Below are 18,012 nucleotides of genomic sequence, written 5' to 3'. Positions count from 1 at the left end.
TCTACAAGTAAAGCAAGGTCAACAGTTTTACATTCACCTTTGGGATTCCCGTAATCCATTTCCTGACTAAAACAATGATGACAAAGACCAGTATTACTACTACAAGCACAATCAGCACATAATGAAAACCAGAGATGTGATTGCTGTCTTCCATTTTTAATAAGAAAATGAGCAGATGGACGCGATAGAGGGATGCTGAATAAAATTGTTTACTTTTATTTGGTTTTGGGGTTTTTTTTATTCCATCCAACACACAAAGCAGAAAATCTCAGATGAGTAGTTCAGATTTAGCATGATTAACCTAAGATTTCAAAAATGTGTTAAAAGTATGTGGCAAGTTTGTTCAGAAGTGCTTATATCCCAATTTCCAAAATGATCAGGCACTTAGGAACCTAGATTCCATTGACTTTAAATGGGATGTAGGCTCCTAAGTCACCTAGACACTTTAAAAACTTTTATCCATAATGTTTGAATAAAAACTGTCTCAAATTATTCAACCAAGAATCTCCTAATTTTGCTGGAATAGACAATGATCATTAAAATATCAATATCTTCATGTGGTGCTTTGAGACTGAAGCTTGCACTTGGTATTACACAATGTGATTGGAAATGCTACTAAATTCAATATTGTATACTGGAAGGCTGTTACAATGCAATATTTATACAGGCCTCAGCAGTTTTTCATTAAATGTAAACTAAGTAACAAATGCAAGGGCTAGGAAGTCTGTGCTGTACAAAAATATGAGTAAGAAAAGACATTTGATTGACAATTGCTTCAGGGGCCTGATCTAAAGCCCACTGGACTCCCATTGAATTGATTTCAGTGGGCATTGGATCAGGCCAAAATTAAATTGCACTTTTTGCTACTGTTCTTGTAAATCAAAATAAACGAGGGTTGTCAATTAATCGCAGTTAACCCAAGTGATTAATGCTAAATAAATTAACTAGATTAGAAAAAATCGCGATTAATTGCAGATTTAATTGTACTGTTAAACAATAATAGAATACCAATTTAAATTTATTATAAATATTTGTGGATGTTTTTCTACATTTTCAAATATATTGATTTCAGTTGCAACACAGAACACAAAGTGTACAGTGCTCACTTTATATTATTTTGATTACTAATATTTGCATTGTAAAAAAGAAACAGAAAATAGTATTTTTCCATTCACCTCATACAAGTACTGTAGTGCAATCTCTATCGTGAAAGTGCAATTTACAAATGTGGAACTTTTTTTCACATAACTGCACTCAAAAACAAAACAATATCAAAATTTGAGTCTACAAGTCCACTCAGTCGTACTTCTTGTTCAGCCAATCGCTCAGACAAACAAGTTTGTTTACATTTATGGGAGATAATGCTGCCCGCTTCTTATTTACGATGTCACGTGAAAGTGAGAACAGGCGTTCTCATGGCACTGTTGGAGCCAATGTTGCAAGGTATTTACGTGCCAGATATGCTAAACATTTGTATACCCTTTCATGCTTTGACTTATAGATTACACTTTTAAAAATCGTTTTTACAGTGAAAATATTTGTAATAAAAATAACAATATAAAGTGAGCACTGTGCACTTTGCATTGTGTTGTAATTGAAATCAATATATTTGAAAATGTAGAAAAACATCCAAAAATATAATAAATTTAAATTGGTATTCTGTTATTGTTTAACAGTGTGATTAAAACTGCGATTAATTGTGACTGGGTTTTTTTTTAATCCTTGGATAGGTTTATTTTAGGGCTATCTTGATTTTCAAGCACAGAGGCTGAAAGGGTTCACATCGGGCCAATTCTCCCCCCAATGCCAGGAGTGAGTAGTTGAATTGGGTTCAGGCGTCCTTTTCTCTCCCCCATAGCCCATGGAGGGGCTATCAAAATGACTCTATTGTATGTTACTCTACTCCAGAGGGTGAAGAGCCCTAGGCACCTCTATCACAGTTCTATTTTAAGGGGTAAGATCAGAGGATCTGCACAGTGCCTGCCTTCCCATATGCCCCCCTCATAGCTGAACTCTGTGCTGCATGAAGGGTATGAACCCTTTAACAATGGAACCCGCTGCCAAGTCCACTTCCAGCTCAGCTGTGGAAGTGAGGGCTGGATTTCTCGTATTGGAGTTTGTGGCCTGTTGCAGGTTTTCTATGGAACATCAGTAAAGCAGAGCAGAGAACCTAGTGCAAATTCCTTTTAGGTTCTGTGTTTGCCACGCATTTCAAATCGAGGGCTTTCAACATGCTGATTAAGCTGCTTCATGTAGTTGTGCAGGATGGAGATGGGAGGCCATGCTGGCGGAGCAGACAAGGCATGCTTTCTGGGGAGTTACTAGTAGCAATGGCATAAATGGGAAGGACAAAACTGCAGACATAAAGGAGCAGCGAATTGGGCTCAGATCATGGGGGACACAGGCGGTGCAGGCATGAAAACAAAAACTACACAGTAACAAAGCTGTTTCTCCTGGAGGCGAGAATGGAAGGAGAGTAGTTGTTTCTATTTTTAAATACATGGGAGATGTTCAGACACACTGTCTATGGTGATAAGTATCTCTGCAATTCTTACCCACCCTGCTAGCCTACAGCAATTGTCCAGATCCTTCAAAGAAAGCTGACCTGTCATTTCTTTAGCTTGAATGACCATGGAAGACTTAAAACAAAAACAAAACAAAACAACCTTTTGATTGGGCAGAACTATGTTTGCAGGGAATGTAACCAGCCTTTCACTTATATAAGTTGTGCTGTAAACCATGGTTGTTCTTCAGTCACACACATTTACTGCAGCTGTTTGGCAGTTTTACTACAGCTGGTTGGCATGATGGCTGTTAACAGCCACTTATACTAGGGAACCATCTTACAGTGAAATCACTCCGTCGTCCGACTCCCCCTCTCAAATAACTTTCACATTCGCTGAAGTTCCTGTTGAGAGAAATTGTGATTTGCATTTTGCAATACATGTTGCATAATAACAATCTGAGATTTTCATTCTACTCAATTATAAACAGAGATTCACTCTATCCAAATTCACTATAAACTGGTTCCACTATAAATCTAATCATCATGGAAGCTTACGCTGTCAGCATTGCTTAGGTTGTTGCATCCTAATCTCACTTGCACGTCTCTGCAAGAGCTTTTCTTGTTCTTTTAAAATTATATTTCCTTTCTTGCTGCAGTTTTTCTTGTCATTTTGTATTGTAGGATCAGGATATTCACCCGTAGAAGATGACGAAGATGTGTATGCACGCAATAGATATAAAGGTGAATGCTTTGCTTCTGTGCTAAAGAAAATCAGCTGGTTGCTGGGAGATCTTCTCTCTTTCCTTCCTGCATCATAAAGTCTTAGAGCGATCCAGCTCCTTGTTTGTGTTCAGATTTTTCAGACAAGATAAGCTTTTCATTTTTTTATTTTTCTAAACAATGGAAAATGGAACAAGCACTGTGTGTTGTTTAGCTTACATGAGTAAATTGCTGGGTTTTATTGCCTTCACCCTTGAAAGGTCAAGCTGCTAGCTCATGAATATTAAAAATAAGCTGTCTTCTGCCTCTTTCATACCTCATAGCCAAAGCCATCAGTGATAATCCTGTTCAGAATCTGGACCTATTGATGGTAAGGTATGGAAGCTCATGAAAGAGAGCTTGATTTTTATAAGCTTCTTAATATAGTCCTTGACATTTCTGGTTCATCTTGCAACCTGGAATGAAGAGTAAAATGTGTTTGCCAATGAACATACAAGACATTAAACAAAATATGCTGGCACATTAATGAGATAATTGAATTCTGCAAGTATAGAAATCAGATTCAGATTTTCTTCCCTATTGCAAACAAGTTTCCTGACCAGTGGGATCTGATAGCAAAATCACTGGTGAGTCTGTGACATATGTGCCTATTTCTTGAAGAATCTGGTTCCACACACAGCCCCCTGCCCTTCCCTCACCCCAAAAAAGTCATTTTACTGAGGTTTTGCTTCAGCAAACTAGTCTATGGACATACAAGACAGTGTATTGCATTGTTGTGGTAACATAGAAATATTGGGTATTAATGTAGCTTTGCTTAATGTTGGTACTAGACAGAGAATAAAACTGGATTTTTACACAAGGATATGCATGCAAATCTATCAGCTACTTATGAGTACCAAAGGAGAAGGTACAAAATACTGTCTGTCTTACGTTTTTATAAATATTTATTTTGCTCCCCCACCAAGGTGTATCCCAGTGTGAAAATTCTGCTTTAAAAGTATAATCAGAAAAAATGTATTTGCCCATAGCTTTATATGGTAAATGTGTTGTTCTTTATCTTTAACATTTAATCCTCTGTGGATACTTAAACAAAGAATTCAAATGATTCACTAAAGATAAATTAATGCTGGCTGGACTGTGGATTAGTGGTGAAAATGTAGACTCTGTCTAGGAACTGTCTTTTAAAAGCGATCGAAAACAAATTCTTTCAATGGCTGCAAGGATGTAACAGTGGTATGTGAAACACAGTGCTTTATTCAAACAAATATTAAAAACTGTATTGAATTTGGAAGCTCTAATGTGAGCTTTAGTAACAGATTAGACAACTCAGATCCAAAAATCAAAGGCATGAAGCTGAGAAGACCTAAGTTGTATTAACTTGCTTGCATTTATTTGAGTTGACAAGCAGGTCACTTAAAAAAACAAAAAACAAAAACAAAAAAAACCCAACAACAACAAAAAAACCAGATATGGACCTGAGTTGTTAATATTGGATCAAAAGTTCACCAAAATGTGAGGGTGTTCATATCCAGGGTTTTGGTTATGGACCATCTCTCCTGGTAAAAATTTCAGAGTATCAAATATACTAACCATTATGCATGCCTTTTGAAAAATGTACATTAGTACATGCCTAGCATGGCATGGTGTGTATGTGCATCTTAAGCAGAGCTATGTAAACCCAGCAGATTTTCAGTTCGCAATGCTATTTGCAAATTAAACCCTATAGTTTGTTTGCCAGGGGTTGGCCACATGCCAAACCTTCCGTTCTCATCTGGATGTCTTTCAACCAACTCAGGCTTCCAAGGAAACATCTCTATGGAGTTCCTTCCCAACAACTTAGCTAAGAGTTCCCTTCCTCTCTGGTGACCCCTCTGTTCAAATGCCTAATCAACCAATAAGCCCCATTGTATTAAAAAACCCTCTGCATTTTGCATGCTGAGCTTATAGGAACACTGATCCAAAGCCAGCATTTGGACAGTGCTGACAGATACTTTGGAAAGTGCCGCTGTCAAGAAGAATGCTTCTTCCCTAACTGACATGTAAGATGCCTGCTCTACCTGGGGTTCCCATGAGAAGAAAAAAGCCCCGGAGTGCATTATTTCTTTGTTCACCACAGCACAAAAGCCACTTTGATCCAGGCCCTTAAGCGTACCTCTACACTGCAGCTGGAAGTGGGCCTCCCAGCCTGAGTAGACAGACGTGTTAGTACAACTCCAGCAAGTGCACTAAAAATACCCATGTGGATGTTGCAGTTCCGTAAGAGAACATAAGTATGTCACTGAGTTAAACAGCTTCAGAAACAGGCTGTGCTACTTTAAAATGCTTTTTGTGAAATAAACTAGAACCCTGGCAGTCACACGCTTTTCCATTCTCAGTCTCTCCACTTCCACTGTCCAATGCTGTTTCTGTGGTTCTAGTAACAGCACAGTAGAATTTATGTGGAAATTTAAATTTCCATTGGGGGAGATGTTAAAATATCTCACCATTTTTATGTAGAGGAATTATACACTGAATAAAAAATACAACATGTATGGTAGATGAAATAAGAGCACATTAAATATGTTCATGGGACTAATCCCAAATATGAGGAAAGACATTTGAAATGTGGAAATGCAATTAATCAACAGAGCCAATAATAAATATCTGTGAAACTGATTACATTTGTGAAAGGCAACTTTTAGATCACTCTTGTGGTTTTGCCACTGTTTAGGCATGAGGTTCTGGAAACACTCCCAGATCCCATAAAGGCTCATTATATACCTTCTGAATGTTGCATGCTGTGTGACATTTCAGTGCTTGTCTTCCTTTTGGCCTACACTCTTACCTCCTTAAGTGGTGTCCTTGTCAAATCCCAAAATTAAGCAGAGTCACCTTAGGTATTAGTTGGATAGAAGACCCCCCTCAGAAAACTCACTTGTTGCCCCACCCCCACCCCCCACGCCCCAAAAGTAGTTTTGGCTTCCTAGGAAAGGTTTGTAGCTGACACACCCCAGTGTGCATACTGAACCAGTGCCCCAGCATGGTATTAATGGAAGCTTTGCTGATGGAGGATTTCTCTTGAATATGTATCTTTATAGTCTTGACCACCTATAGTCATTAAAGACCCCCCCCTTTATTTTTGCAATAATTCAGTATGGGTATTAATCCCAGTATTGTGGCCAAATGCCAGTTCTGCTCTGATTTGGCACTTCCTGTGATCCATTGAATTTCATGTCTAACCTATACTGGATGCTTTAGAGGAAGATGAATCACATACTTCAGGCCAGTTTTCTGTGTTCCTCCATTTGTGTGCAAAGTGCTGGAATGGGTTGGGGCTGGGGAAAAGGTGACTCTCAGACATCTTTGTGTTTCCTCTGATCTGGCCCCAATCCCCAGCACAACTCAGAGTGGCCCAGCATCATTGGATGCTTGGGCCTTCAACCCTGTTCCTCATCAGCTTGGTGCCTTTCTGATGGGATCTCTGCACCTCCATTCCTAAATTGAATTTAGGCAAAGTATTTTTTCTTTCCTGAATGATTGTATAGAATTGCTGGTGGATGAGTGCCACATTTCAGGACCAGTGTGTGCTATCATATTTTAAAGATGAGCCTGAACCAAAACCCCAGAACCAAACTCTTCAGATTTTGGAATAGTTTAAGATCTGGATATGAACTTTGCGGCTTGGGTCCATTTCCCGTTTGTGTGTGTGTATGTACACTTGTGCTAGACATAAGAAATAACGCAAGACTGAGTATACATTCATCAGTTAATATAAGCACACCTTGAAACTCATAGGACATCCATATACTGGCTGACATTCAAACCCGGTGCCTGAGTGCATACATTGTACTTGGAGACTCTGAGTTAACACCCACTCAGGATGAATGAAGCTAGTTCTTAACTCTCTAAAAGCTTTTGTTTCAATTTGTCAGACCTAGACAGACAGATCTACAGATCTAGTAAGAAAGACAACACTGCACCCATTCACATTTAGATGGTTTTCTTCATAATCAGGATGAGAAAATAAGCATATTTAAAGTGATATCTTAAATATTGTGCAACTAATGGGGCCATCAGAGAAGTGCTATCCTGGTATGCTGGTGAGTTTTGGCTCAGTCTGACGCCTGAGATGGAAACTGGAAATTCATTCAGCATAAGTGAAACACCCACACATATGCCTGGGGTCTCTGTCATTCTTGTGTCCAAGCAACCAAACTTGACATTTCTGTAATATGACGTAAATAATAATGCCCTTAATAAAAGGGAGCTTGAGCCTTCATGAAATTCACCAGTGGCCATGTCTGTTTCTATGGTGCCCTGGTATGCGTGTATCTGATGGTCCTGAAGGAAGTTTCGAATGAAAGGGTGTTAAGATAAGAATAAGGAAAATTAAAATTATGCCACAGATAAAGATAAAGCTTCATTGGCATTGAACTTGCATTTAAATTGCCAGCTTCTGTTACCAAAGGGAAGGTAAATGCATCCTCTGTGGGGTATTAAAACCTAAACACAATGATGATCAGCAAACTCTCCACATGGTGGCACACTTATTCCACCAGCATGACATTTAGACACCCAATTTAATAGAAACGCTCATTAATTTGTAACAGGCAGGAACAGCTCACCTTTAAAGGCCTGATGCTGTGATATCTTTAGCACCTTGTGGAATCAGGCCAGGAAATTACATCTCTGTGTGTTGCTTCTCTACATTTTCCTTTTTAATAAACTCTCTCTACAACACTGAAGAAACAAAATGACTTTGCAATTGTGACTTAAGCCAATTAGTCTTTTGTAAAATATGTGTGTTCTGTGTTTGTTTTTCCATTCTCTTTGCCAGAAACACCTTGGTGTTCTCCCATGAAGGTGAAACATGGTAATGCGTATTGCAGAACACCTCAAGGAGAATATTACAAAAATGTCTTGGGGACGAGATGTGATATTCGTTGTCAGAAAGGCTATGAACTGCATGGTCCTCAACAGCTTATTTGTCAGTCAGACAAGCGCTGGTCTGGGAAGGTTTTGTGTAAACGTGAGTAGATCATAACTGTGTGTGCATGTGTGCACATGTCACTGTTTGTGTGATAGACATTAGATATAAAACAGAGATGATTTTATGTGAGTAGCTTTTATATTTAATGTCAGTGCTGGGATGGGGAGAAACTTAACTGACAGGAGCTGCTCTTAGAGTTTACTCTGTTTATCTTTGGGCTTTCATTCATATTTTGAATTTAAAAATAAATATGTCTTTGTGAAGCCATAGCTAACTTAGTTGCACCTATTTCAGACATTATTTACATAGCCCCTGTGATGTACATGGTGCTGTATGATAGGTGGACTGTGTCAATTAGCTGAATGCAGAGGAGCTTGCAGGTTCAAATCATGGCAGGTGCAATCTAGAAAACACAGAGTGGAGAGAGGCATTAAAGGCAGGAATGCTTCATGGAATAGGTAGGCTTTGAGTCTGTAGAAATCTTTCTGAAAATGAGGGGTTATAAGAGTTCCCCTTTGCAAACATATTAAAATACTGCGGATAGTTAATTCTAGCTGCACTGTTAATTGTGTGTCATTTTGCAAAATTTGAATGTCACCAGGTTGAATGGGCCCACCATTGGTTTGTGAGAGAAAACATTTTGACAGAAGAAGGGAGTGGGCGGTTGGTCTTTCCTTAAAATGATTTCATTCCATTGGGCTAACTTAGCTGTATGATAGCAAAATTTGAAGTCTGTCTGAGGAGGGGAAATCATATGAGCAGTTTCACATGCTCTGACTGAACAATTCCTAACCATGTTTTGTTCACATGCAGTACTGCACATCTGTTTCACCCCCCACTCCTCTAGAATGGAAAACAGAAGATCCTGGATACTTTTGTTTTCTTTTACAGAAATACGATGCCCAACGCTGTCCATGCCAACTAATGGAGGGTTCAAGTGCATAGATGGTGCATACTTTAACTCCAGGTGTGAGTATTACTGTTCCCCAGGATACCAGCTAAAAGGAGACCGGACAGTAACATGTATGGACAACAAAGTTTGGAGTGGCAGACCAGCCTCCTGTGTTGGTAAGTAAGATGAGGTTTGCACTTCCTAAGGAGCCTAGATGTAAAGCTGTTGTAGCCTGTTAATGCCAAAATATTTTAAATGTATTGGAAACATGGCTCCTGCATCCATGTCAGTGAGAAAACAAACACAGTGTCTTTTAGAGAAGCATTGGAACAACTTGCCTAGGGGTATAATGGATTCTCCATCACTTTAAATCAGGACAGGATCTCTTTCTAAAATACTTGTTGTAGCTCTGACAGAAGTTAAGGGCTTGATGAAGAAATTATGGGGTGAGGTTCTATAGCCTGTGCTATGCTCATAATAGTCCCTTCTGATCTTAACGTCTACGAAGCCTGATGTAATTATTTGTGCTTCCTCAGCAGCATCTTGTACCTGCTGCTTTGTGTCACAGACACGACATCTTAAGCCTAGAAGAGAATCAGAACTAACCAGTATGGTGGGACTTCCTCTGTCACTTCTGCATCTTGGGGTCCTGGACTCCCAGTGAATTCTGGGGAAATGAGGATGAGCTTTTCTGATGGGAACAGTTACATTAGGCTAGGGAACATTTTCAGCTCAGTTCACATAATTCTCCTTTGTACTAATAAGATTTCGTCGGAAGATGTAGCCAACGTGTCTCAGCTGCTGCTGCTGTTCTTGGGAATCTCTGGATAAGGGCTCAGTTTTCAGTCACCCAGATGTGCAGGTCTTTAGCCACTTGAATTGGCCACCAACAGTTTGATGGCATGGCTGGAGCAATATTTGTGTTTTTAATGATCTGTGTGTGACACTATGGTTTTCCTCAGGATGCCTGTGGCTCAGTCTAGGTTAGTGGGTGAAGCAACATGGGAGTCTCCCTGCTGTGGCTTTTACATTCGCGGGGTTTCATTCAATTTTTCAGTTACTTTCTGTCTTGCAATTGTATACATGCTCCTGCCTGTCTATACTCAGACTAAGTTTGTGGTTTGTCTTGTGTTTTATGTGCAAATTCAAGTCTGGCTCTTTTGCAGGGTTGGTTTTATGATTTTGGTAGGGGAAGGGTGAAATGTCATCATCTTTTATATGACTTCACCAGTTTGCACTGCTGACCTGGGCATCTCATTGCAAATGACAATGTAGCAGTGTACTGGAAATGTTCCTTTAACAAATGCAGACAATCAATATTTATAACTTCACAGCATGTGAATGTATTCTATAGTAATTCTGTAAGACAGTGCCATAGTTAAGTCCAAAATACAGCACGTTGCTGTAGAGTAGAGAGAGACACCCTCCACCCCCATGATTTGGGTGCAAATTGTGGAGTGTGCCGGTGAGTGAAGTACTTCATTAATGAAGTTAGGGTTGCCAGGCATCCGGTTTTCAATGGGAACACCCAGTCAAAAAGGGACCCTGGCAGCTCCGGTCAACACCACCAATCAGGCCATTAAAAGTCCGGTCAGTGGTTGCAGCAGGGGCCCCGGGCTAAGGCAGGCTCCCTGCCTGCCCTAGCTCTGAGCAGCTCCCAGAAGCGCCCCAAGTGCCAGCTAAGTAGCTTCCATTAGCTGGGAACCACGACCAATGGGAGCTGTGGTGGCGGCGCCTACGGGTGCGAGGGCAGCGCACGGAGTCTTCCTGGCTTCCCTTGTGCCTACAGGCTGCAGGGACCCGGTAGCCACTTCCTGGGAGCTACAGTAAGCACCACTGGGGCCCCATACCTTCTCCTGTACCCCCAGCCCTGAGTGTGCTCCTGCACCCTGAACCCCTCAGCTCCAGCCAAGAGCCCGCACCCCCAGCCAGAGTCCTCAAGCACTGCACCCCAATCCCCTGCCCCAGCCCAGAGTCCCCTCCTGTACCCCAAACCCCTCATCCCTGGCCCCACCCTGGAGTCCTCCCCCCCCCGCACTCCTACTCTAGCCCAGAGCCCTCTCCTGAACCCCTAATTTCTGGCCCCACCTGGAGCCTGCACCCCCAGCCCAGAGGCCATACCCCCTTGCAATCCAACCCCAGCCCGGAGCCCTCTCCTGCACCCCAAGCCCCTCATCCCTGGCCTCACCCCAGAGCCCGCACTCCCAGCCAGAGCCCTCACCCCCTCCTGCACCCCAACCCCCTGCCCCAGCCTGGTGAAAGTAAGTGAGGGTTTGGGAGAGCAAGCAACAGACAGAAGGGGGATGGAGTGAGCAGTGGTCAGGGCCTCTGAGAAAGGGCAGTGCAGAAAAGATGTTCCCAAACTGTGGTCTGTGAAGAACTTGCTGGTGGCCTGCAGAAAGCTGGCTGGTCCCACGGTTCTGTCTCTCCTCCTTCATAGAATCATAGAATATCAGGGTTGGAAGGGACCTCAGGAGGTCATATAGTCCAACCCCCTGCTCAAAGCAGGACCAATCCCCAACTAAACCATCCCAGCCAGGGCTTTGTCAAGCCTGACCTTAAAAACTTCTAAGGAAGGAGATTCTACCACCTCCCTAGGTAGTGCATTCCAGGGTTTCACCACCCTCCTAGTGAAAACGTTTTTCCTAATATCCAACCTAAACCTCCCCCACTGCAACTTGAGACCATTACTCCTTGTCCTGTCCTCTTCTACCACTGAGAATAGTCTAGAACCATCCTCTCTGGAACCACCTCTCAGGTAGTTGAAAGCAGCTATCAAATCCCCCCTCATTCTTCTCTTCTGCAGACTAAACAATCCCAGTTCCCTCAGCCTCTTCTCATAAGTCATGTGTTCCAGACCCCTAATCATTTTTGTTGCCCTTCGCTGGACTCTCTCCAATTTATCCACATCCTTCTTGTAGTGTGGGGCCCAAAACTGGACACAGTACTCCAGATGAGGCCTCACCAATGTCGAATAGAGGGGGACGATCACGTTCCTCGATCTGCTCGCTATGCCCCTACTTATACATCCCAAAATGCCATTGGCCTTCTTGGCAACAAGGGCACACTGCTGACTCTCATCCAGCTTCTCATCCACTGTCACTCCTAGGTCCTTTTCCGCAGAACTGCTGCCTAGCCATTCGGTCCCTAGTCTGTAGCTGTGCATTGGGTTCTTCCGTTCTAAGTGCAGGACCCTGCACTTATCCTTATTGAACCTCATCAGATTTCTTTTGGCCCAATCCTCCAATTTGTCTAGGTCCCTCTGTATCCTATCCCTGCCCTCCAGCGTATCTACCACTCCTCCCAGTTTAGTATCATCCGCAAATTTGCTGAGAGTGCAATCCACACTATCCTCCAGATCATTTATGAAGATATTGAACAAAACCGGCCCCAGGACCGACCCCTGGGGCACTCCACTTGACACCAGCTGCCAATTAGACATGGAGCCATTGATCACTACCCGTTGAGCCCGACAATCTAGCCAACTTTCTACCCACCTTATAGTGCATTCATCCAGCCCATACTTCTTTAACTTGCTGACAAGAATACTGTGGGAGACCGTGTCAAAAGCTTTGCTAAAGTCAAGAAACAATACATCCACTGCTTTCCCTTCATCCACAGAACCAGTAATCTCATCATAGAAGGCGATTAGATTAGTCAGGCATGACCTTCCCTTGGTGAATCCATGCTGACTGTCCCTGATCACTTTCCTCTCATGTAAGCGCTTCAGGATTGATTCTTTGAGGACCTGCTCCATGATTTTTCCGGGGACTGAGGTGAGGCTGACTGGCCTGTAGTTCTCAGAATCCTCCTTCTTCCCTTTTTTAAAGATTGGCACTACATTAGCCTTTTTCCAGTCAACCGGGACTTTCCCCGTTCGCCACGAGTTTTCAAAGATAATGGCCAATGGCTCTGCAATCACAGCTGCCAATTCCTTTAGCACTCTCGGATGCAACTCATCCGGCCCCATGGACTTGTGTACGTCCAGCTTTTCTAAATAGTCCCTAACCACTTCTTTCTCCACAGAGGGCTGGCCATCTATTCCCCATGTTGTGATGCCCAGCGCAGCAGTCTGGGAGCTGACCTTGTTCGTGAAGACAGAGGCAAAAAAAGCATTGAGTACATTAGCTTTTTCCACATCCTCTGTCACTAGGTTGCCTTCCTCATTCATTAAGGGGCCAACACTTTCCTTGGCTTTCTTCTTGTTGCCAACATACCTGAAGAAACCCTTCTTGTTACTCTTGACATCTCTCGCTAGCTGCAGCTCCAGGTGCGATTTGGCCCTCCTGATTTCATTCCTACATGCCCGAGCAATATTTTTATACTCTTCCCTGGTCATATGTCCAACCTTCCACTTCTTGTAAGCTTCTTTTTTATGTTTAAGATCCGCTAGGATTTCACCGTTAAGCCAAGCTGGTCACCTGCCATATTTACTATTCTTTCGACACATCGGGATGGTTTGTTTCCAGCTGAGAGAATTAGAACAAGTGAGAGGGAGAGAGGAAATGAAGACCAAAGGGAGACATTTTGTGTGTTACTTTTTCATGAAGGCAATTCCTATAGGTACCCTTGGGGCATTAAGCGATCACGAATGGGACAGGAGGTAGGATCCACCCTACTTTGAATGGGAAGGGAGGTGTCCATGGGAACCTCTTGCTACTAAGATGTGGTCCATGCTATGCAAAAAATGTTTAAAAACCTGAATTAATGGTGTTTTTGCAAAATGTCAGGTTTAGCTCCACCCTTTGTTACTGTAGCTTCACGGTTTAAATTTATCCAGCTCAATGCAACTGTAACGGAATCTTGGCAACAGCAATCATATAGAGCTTGTAGGTGCAATATTAAAAATGCAGCTACATACAGAAGTCATGAGGCTAATTTCATATTTAGTGAGATGGGCTGCACTGATTGGCCCATGTATTTGTTTATTCAACATTTAAAAAGCAAAATAGGATTTACATTTGGGTGAGAATTAGTCTGCAGACTGCCAGGGGTTCATTTATCCCAAGCCACATGCATGGTCAGCAGTAACCTTGAGAAAGAACAAAAGGTCTGGTTTGGTCTATTCCACCCTAGCAAACAAGCTGTAACCCTGCCACCATATTTAAAATAAAATAACTAACATTTAAAAGTAGCACCAGACACAGATCAACAATTAGCAAAACAAGACTTTTAAATCTCAGGTGGTGGTTATATTTTTATGACTCTTTTTAAACACACATGCCAATGTTTTTGAACCTAGTTAGGCTTCTAAATCTGTATTTAGGCACCTAAATAGAAATGCTCTGATTTTCGGAGATGCTGAGTACCCACAAACCCCACTGAACTCAATGGGGTGTGTTGGGGCACGGCCACTCTGAAAATCAGGCCACTAACTATGAATTGGGAAGCTTAAATATAGACACCCATGTTTGAAAATGTTGGCCTTCTCGTACTTGTCAGTATGTATTGATTTTTGTTCTTTTGTTAAAATTTTGTTCTGGTCCTTACTCTACTCCCTGGCTCAAAATTGCAAAGGTGTAACTGAGGATAGAGTTTGGCCCATTGTATGTGTAACACCGACAGACCCCAGTCGTCAGCAGGTGGGATCGAAGCTTGGACCTCTGGAGCTTAGTAATGAGCCTCTACTGCAGGAGCTAAAAGCTAATGGCTATTAGCTAAGACTGTAGAGCAGACTCATTTTATCTATCTTCTCTCTCTGTAAGTGGTCTCGGTGCCACTAGATGGGACAGAACACCAAACCCGGGAGGTGTGTGGGTTACATATGTTCTGATGATTCTTGATGATGAAGCAGCTCATTTTGCACTAGAAAATAAACCTTAAAAACCCAACTTCTGTGCCCCTACAGCTTCCTCTCTTTGTGCCAATAACAAAGGGTTGGAGCAGTTGGAAGTCTAATAAGTGAAAAGTTTTTAGTTGAAAATGTTCTCTCTCACTAATGAAACTTCCATGAAAAACTCTTGACTTTTTTGGAATGTTTTTGTTTTTCACAAAATTTATGTTTGCAACATTTTTATCAAAACGAATAAGTAAAGGTTTTATTGGAATCATTATCAAAATAGTTACCGAAATGCAGCAAATTTTGGTAACAATGTTAAGAAAAGTTTGGTTTAGAAAATAATCTTGATTAAAAAATTTCAGAAAGAATTCCAAGGGACAAAATATGTGTCCTTTTCTGACCTGAGAAGTGGGGAGAAAAATTTTTTTTCCCCAAAACACTCTTCCTCCCCCCCAGTTTCTCAACCAGTTGTACTTCCTAGTAGGGCTCATGTTTGGGGTTGGTGGCTGGTGTAAAGCTGGGGGTAGGCTTGCAGACAGGGAGTAGCCATGGGCCAAATTTAGGATTGGGAATCTTGGATGTTTTGGGGCTAGGTTTAGGACCAGCTTTTGGGCCCAGTTACCATTAGGCCTGGATGATAGCTCTGTGCTAGTGTTAGGATTGGTTACTAGGTCTCAAGCTAGGGTGAGGGTCAGGACTGGGAAGAGGTAACAGGATAGGGTTAGGGCTGGGCACATTTGCCAGCTCTGGGCTAGAGCTGGTTGAAGTCCTGCCCCCAAAATGTTTTTTTTAAAAATGAAATGTGACTTCTTTCTAAATGAATTTTTTCACACAATGCTTGAGTTCCTTGAAACCTTTTGTTCAATCAAAACCAGGTTTTTCGGGGGGGGGGGGTGGTAAGGGAGGGAGCGGCGGTAACCACTTTGTATAGAAAACATTATCAAATTGTGGGGAAATTAGTCCACTTCAGTCCCTGGGAAATGGAAATACCTCAAAACTTTGAAAATTCTTATTTTTCAGCCAGCTGTATAACAGATGTTGTGGTAAATAGCCTTCACCATTCTACTACATCCATTATGTTACATCCTATAGAAATGTTAAGACCAACAATTAAGTAACCCTTCTGACTGAGAGAGTCTGAAATTGGCCTTGCATTCTTACATGCTTTTTATATGGAATAAGTATTTTTAATTAACTATAGCAATCTTTAATCACATCTACAGTCAGTAATAGTGTTGGCATCAAATCTTTATCCATCACATACAGATACTCAGATGAGTATTAGGATTTTGTATTCTCTACCATCCCTTCCTTCCCTAGCCTTGCCTTGCCTCGCCTCCCCCACTCTCTCAAAAACAAATAAATTCAAACCTTTAACAAGCCAAAGAAACAAGTGGTCAATAAACCTTTTTAATGTGTGAGGTGGCCCATGTCAGAAGTGTGGGAGTTCAGAAAGCCACAGGCTCTTTGAAAACTCATCCTCATCCCTTTTCCGCTGAGATCAACAAGCCGCATTTATTCAGTAGAATATTACTGACCTTTTGTTCTGGAGCCGTCATTAAAGCAAGATGATTTCCATAGGCAGAGTCAAGTACCATTGCTACTACAATATAGTAGCCAAAGAAGCACTAATAAAGTATGAGAAAGTAGCTGAGGAAAATCATGGTTGAGCAGCTTCAAATTTTTCATTAAATGCCTGCTTCCCTCCCCACCAGGATATAAACCTTCCAAACAAGATCAGTCCACTTACTAAATAACCTTAATGTCAGAAATACCTAATAAATGGTTTAAATAAACCAGTTCATATGCCATGTCAGCAAAGAGATTCAGAGGATGACTGAAAATCTATTTTATCCCATGCCATTGTGCCTCTTTAATATCCTATGATATGTAATTGCAGGTTGGATGTAACTGGTATACTAGGGTAATGGCAGAGTGGAGTAAATCCTGGAGCTGCTTGATTCAACACAGAGCATTAGATACTAGGCCCTGTAATCTCTGCACATGGCATTCTCCTGTTAAATAAGAGGGTGATGGCAATTTGCACCACCTGGCCCTAGTGCAAATTAAAAACAAGAGAGCAAAGCACTTGAGCGTGTGCATAACTTCAAACCCACCCTTAAGAACTCTGCTAGATCAGGTCCTATATGTGGCCTTCAGGCCCTGGCAGTCTGTAAGTGTGGCCTCAGTAGGCAAAGTTAGAGTGCTCTGTTGTATTCAGGTAGATCATTTTGAGGTTTGTTTGGTGTGATATGGTGGTTTTGTGTGTGTGTGTAAATGTTTAAAGGCAGTCAAAGTAGCTACAGACAATATCCTTTCTGGTGATTTCAGGTCCAACAAGAAGTGCATACTCACCCACGGGTGCCTAGTGATGCAGTTCCTAGAGTAACTTAGTTTTGTTGTCTTAATAAAGTGAAAATTCATGCTTGTTCATTCAAACCAGTGTCCTCTGCTGCTTAGTGATGGAATCTTCTTCCTGATTAATTGGATACTTAAAACATGAGTATCCTAAACACTGCCCTGCTCCTTCTCCCATCATTTACATGGTATTTTATTTAGTTATATAGTGCCTTTAATCCTGGGCGGTGGCTGCAAAGGAAACACAGTAACCAGCCCCAGAAAGACAAAAAAACAACTAAAACGTCACTATTAGTAGTCCCAGTACAAATGCAACATTAGCCGTCATTAAAGGAGGTAGGTAGGGAATGTCATTGCCCTAAGGATGTAACAGAGCAAAACTCCCATTGGCTTCTGTGTGGCTAGGATTTCATATTTAACGTGCAGGGCAGATTTAAAATGATGGAGTGAACAAGAAAAGTGAGGGGGAATGAACAGGAAAGTATTTCCCTAAAGCATCCCCTAGAGGAGGAGTGGAAGTGTGAAAACACTTCTTATTTAGAGACTACAGCAGATGAATGAATTGCAGTGAGAAGAATTTGAGAAGCTGAATGAAATCAACACTTAGGGCGGTGACAAGAGAGGAGGTGCAGTCAGGTGACAAGGTTGAAGGGAATGGTAAGAATTTTAAAGTGGCAATGAAGAGAGCTGAAGGAAAGAGAAAATGTGAGTAACAGGACAAAGGCAAGTGCGCTGTGTGATTGGAGTGCAGAGAGGTGGATTGGTATCAAATTCAGTGGCATAAATAA

At 41.7% G+C, this 18,012-nt stretch overlaps 1 protein-coding gene across 2 annotated transcripts in view; it reads left to right on the top strand.

Annotated features, from left to right (window-relative positions):
* Positions 1 to 18,012, top strand: part of SRPX (sushi repeat containing protein X-linked) — a 75,984-nt gene that overhangs the window by 43,277 nt on the left and 14,695 nt on the right. The window contains exons 2-4 of one of the 2 annotated variants that reach the window (XM_084617871.1): positions 3,188 to 3,247; positions 8,043 to 8,234; positions 9,087 to 9,263. In XM_084617871.1, the coding sequence (XP_084473997.1) occupies positions 3,188 to 3,247; positions 8,043 to 8,234; positions 9,087 to 9,263 (429 nt within the window). The remainder of the gene's footprint in view (positions 1 to 3,187; positions 3,248 to 8,042; positions 8,235 to 9,086; positions 9,264 to 18,012) is intronic. The other variant, XM_084617872.1, reaches the window with a different exon arrangement.

Source organism: Lepidochelys olivacea (assembly GCF_965140295.1).
Source record: "Lepidochelys olivacea isolate rLepOli2 genome assembly, chromosome: 1".
Lineage (NCBI taxonomy): Eukaryota > Metazoa > Chordata > Testudines > Cheloniidae > Lepidochelys > Lepidochelys olivacea.
Note: the sequence above shows the minus strand (reverse complement) of the source record. Positions and strands in the feature narration are given on the sequence as shown.